Below are 4,321 nucleotides of genomic sequence, written 5' to 3'. Positions count from 1 at the left end.
CAGGGGTGCCCGACTTTAATCTGCAGTTCATTGTTCTCATTAGGTCATGGTGCCTGTGACAGCAGGTGTTTATATTGAGGGAAGTAAGTGCTCTGTGTCATACGGCGGCATCTGCCAATTTTCATGAAATGAGAGTGTTTGTTCGTTCTAGCTTATGGTATGCGGTTGCGGTAAGTATGTTGGCTTGTTGTTTACTGACTGTGTGGTCCGATCGCAGAGAGAGTCCTCCGGCTTTTCTCATAGGCTTATCTTGCCCAGCTCTGTGAAGCGAGCTTGTTCCACGGGCGTACTTCTCTCTGGTAGTGAGTTAGTGTCATTAGATGCCACACAGAACCTGGAAGGGCAGCCAGTTGGAGCAGGAGGGCGCGTGCTCTGGGTAGGCATATGGTTGAGAGTTCGTTAAGGGCGCACAGAGCTCTACGGGATCAGCTCACCCAATTTTGACGCTCAACTATGGGAAAAGTGTTAAATAGCTGGAAATAGGAGCCATGTCTACGGCGCTTCCGCGGTAAGCTCTGTCCTCGGACCCCAAAGAGGGTACACGGCGTTTTGCTTTTTTTTGCCCTAGATGACGACCAGCTGATTAGGAAATGAATCAAGGGCTTGACTGATTGTTGATTATTATGAATTGTGAGTGCTTAGGTATGCTAAAAAAGCCAAAACGTCTCAGGGGCGAGGCGACGAGTTGTAGGTAACAGACTCTGGGCTTGGGCAACTGATAGATTAGCTGAGGTGAATCCAAGCACTGGCTAAGAGAGGGAGGGAATGGCACAAGCAGCACATTCTACTCGCTACAGTGCATAGTCTCATGCCGCACTGGTGATAGGGTCAACATTGCTTGGAGAAAGGAAAATAAGGCTTGCTCGTTAACTGCTGTTGTTACCAATGTTGGTATCCTATAGTTGGTGAAAGTCAAGTTGTGGTGGCTGCTCGGTGGTGCTCCACATAGGGATGATTCCACTCACTGTTACCGGTTGTTTGGTGTCATGTCAAACTGATGATAGGTATGTCTCTACTGGAATTCTTTGCTGTTGTTTTATACATACTCATGGTTTGTGGTGCACAGTCTATACTGAGGACAGGATGCGTTTGTTTTTGAAGACTTTTGTCATTTACAAAAATGAACAAATTTGTAACAATGTATTCTGTTTCAACTACCTGCGAAGGCCTGATATTTGACGGGCAGCATAAGGAGGATATACATTGTCTTTAGATCATGTACTGAGAATACTCTGCAAGTGTTCTTCTGTGTTTTGACAGCTGCGGAATGGGAAAAATCATTAAATTCTCCTTTTCAATGTTTTGTGTGTTAAATGTGATAACACACAATGGTTGCTCTTGAAACGGAATAGATACCATGGAGCGAAGGGAAAGAGATGCTTGATTAGGCTAAATAAATTGTCAGAACCAGGTCAAAGTTTGATCCTGTCACAGAATGCTCTTTAATAGGGACGATTCAATACATTTGACCTAAAAGTTGTGGTGTTAACTAATGTGTTAGAATAGACTCAAAATGATCATACATTCTATTGAGTGGCAAGGGTTTGTTGCTTTCTGTGTGGAATGTGTTTCAATATTTATATACCATTTATATTGGTTGTGTGTAGGCTTATTATAATAACAAGTACTTACTTACATCTGCTGTTTTCAGTTTGCTTTTATTTGATGTACTGTACTTTAATTTCAAGTAACTGTTGTAACAGCTTTTATGGTCAGCATTGGATTTTTTGCGAAATTCTACAACTGCACTCGCTCAGTGCTAATTATGATAAGAAGACATGACGGTGTATGTTAGTTTGAAATATATGACCAACTGAATAATGGTTGTGTGGTGACAGTCTGCTAAATTATTAAATTGTAACGTCTATACACAGCATATCTACACTGTATTAAAATTGAATATTTATTGTGTGTGTTATGCTGGAAAGAGTCAAGAAATTGTCCCCAAGTGCAATATGTGTGACTTGTGTCGCGCTGATGCACTGTACAAAGTGGTGGCAGGTGTATCAGTCTATATTGGTTTTTATTTAAAACACTGTATCGTACTTACTCATGTTTTGTTTTTTGAACTATTTTTGAATAAGAAATGCATGCAAATTAACCTATCATTGGAATGATATAGTCAGAATAGAACAGACTTTTAATAATGTGGGTTTATGCTATGGGTAAACAGTTTATTTAACGTCACTGGACACTTCTCCTAGGCGTCAGTGCACGGCATTTTGTCCTATACAGTTGGAACACAGCGCGTGCGCAGAAAGCATCAGGAAGTGGGGAGCAAACAGCACAGTGGAGTGTGTATGTACAATGTATCACTGCTTCAAACTTAACTTTGGAAAGTCTTGATTTAAGTTTATTATTAGAAACCTGAACGAACATAATTTGAGCTCTTGTAATCAGAACAGACTTGGCAAGTCAGTTAGCTTAGCTAGCTAGCCACTCAACAACTCCTTTTCAAACATATTTGCTTGGTAACTAACGTTATCTGTGTAACAAGTCGTTAACTAGCTAGCTAGTTTTTTCYTTACTAATTTTAGCYGCTAGTTAGGTAGCTAGCTAAATTGTACGGACTTTTTGCATTAATTGCGTGCATGTTTAGTAGCAGCCAATTTTTAGCTAGCCCGATCCAATCTRTAATGATGAAATATGAATTACCGGTATTTATTGCTGGGTTGGCATGTAGTGCAGTTTGATGCAACGGGACAGGTTGCTGCTAGTCTCGTGCACCAGACTTGTTGCCCTTCCATATCCAGGGAACGAGGTTAGGCTGCTGCAAAGGTTTCGTTTGTTTGAAAATGCAACTCCTGACCCAGTAGAAGTCATGCAATTTCATTGTGACTTTTTACAATGGATGGGTGGGAAATGCATCCTCTAACATACAAAATACCACCACAAATGGCAATTAACTATTGGTATTTGAAGATATGATAAATCTGTTTCTTCATTGCTTGTATGCAAACCAATACCTTTTATTTGGGCAATATTAGAGGAACTGCGTATGTTGGCTTAATCCCCCATATCCCCCTATGAAAGAGGCCTGGGGGGCAGCCAGATTGATGACAACAGCTTTAGACAGCTTTGTGCTGAGACAAATAGTTCTGTCTAATGAATTTCGCTTGAAATTATGTTTGAAAGCATAGTCTGTCTGTCTATCCACTGTCTATTTCAGTATCACTTGTAAAAAATGGAAAACTCTAAAGAGGACTACAAGATTCAGTCTTTTGACTTGGAGACCCAGAAGCTGCTGAAAACAGCCCTGAAAGGTCAGTCCCTAATGTAGTGATTCTGTGAAGATGTATATAATGGTCTGTGTGAAAAATCAACACGGTCAGATTGATAATGTTTTGTTTTTACAATTAAGTACATAGTACAGTGTCATGTTCATTAGTGCAAACAGAAAAAAGAAAACAAGTATTTATTATTGGGCAAGCTCAGATGGAACCTTGCCGTTTCAGAGCGTTATTGTCAAATTTTGTGCCTATTGAACGTGATTAGCCCTCTCTCTGCCCTCAGAGCCCAGCACGGTGGACCTGGAGAAGGTGTCCAATGTGCTCGTGGACCAGTCTTTGAAGGACCGGGTCTTCAGCAAAGAGGCAGGACGCATTTGCTACACTATCGTTCAGGTATGGTAATATTCACCTTAATAACTACTTGCCTTTCTGGCTGATAGTAATGGTGGTAACAACAGTAAGGTGAATTATCTTTGATTATCTTGTTTGACTAGGGCTTCACACCTAGGCCTAGAACATGGTGRGAACTAAAGCTGGAGTTCGATTGTAAACAAAGTCAAATGAGCTCCTCTATAGAAGCTTAGATCTAAGATCAGCTTACCGTCTTCAAATCCTAACCATTTGGTGGGTGGGCAGCTTAGGGGTGGCGGGGATCAAGGGGTTTATCATTGTCAAATGGCAACTCAAGCCTACTCAACCCAATCCTACTATTTTGCTTCCCGGGATCAGTGCTTTAACTTCCTAGTTGTATATATCCATAGACTGGAACCATACAGATGCTTATGACTGTGTGATCTTGTTCTCTACCACACCTTGCAGGCTGAGGCCAAGCACAACAACGGAAACSTGTTCCGGCGAAATCTGCTCAACCGGCTGCAGCTGGAGTTCGTGGCCCGGGAGGACACGCGGCTTCGCTCGCTGCAGGAGTGGGTCTGCTTCGTCACCTTCATCTGCAACGTCTTCGACTACCTCAAGGTACGGCCCAAAACATTCCAGAACCCCTATTCTAACTGAAGGTATCTAACAACCTATTCACAAGACTGAATTGAGCTGGCCTGGTTACGCATCCACCATAATTGCTGGAAAGAACA

At 41.8% G+C, this 4,321-nt stretch overlaps 1 protein-coding gene across 1 annotated transcript; it reads left to right on the top strand.

Moving 5' to 3' along the window:
- Positions 1-2,200: 2,200 nt before the first annotated feature.
- Positions 2,201-4,205, top strand: LOC112079477 (MIF4G domain-containing protein B; the record flags this gene model as incomplete). The annotated part of the gene is made up of 4 exons (XM_024145415.2): positions 2,201-2,298; positions 3,170-3,263; positions 3,514-3,623; positions 4,050-4,205. Coding segments are annotated over exons 2-4 (345 nt in total), but the record flags the coding sequence as incomplete, so codon positions are not given.
- Positions 4,206-4,321: the final 116 nt, after the last annotated feature.

The sequence above is a fragment of the Salvelinus sp. IW2-2015 genome, unplaced genomic scaffold (assembly GCF_002910315.2).
Source record: "Salvelinus sp. IW2-2015 unplaced genomic scaffold, ASM291031v2 Un_scaffold8136, whole genome shotgun sequence".
In the NCBI taxonomy this organism is placed as follows: Eukaryota; Metazoa; Chordata; class Actinopteri; order Salmoniformes; family Salmonidae; genus Salvelinus; species Salvelinus sp. IW2-2015.
This window is presented reverse-complemented; position numbering and strand designations above follow the sequence as displayed.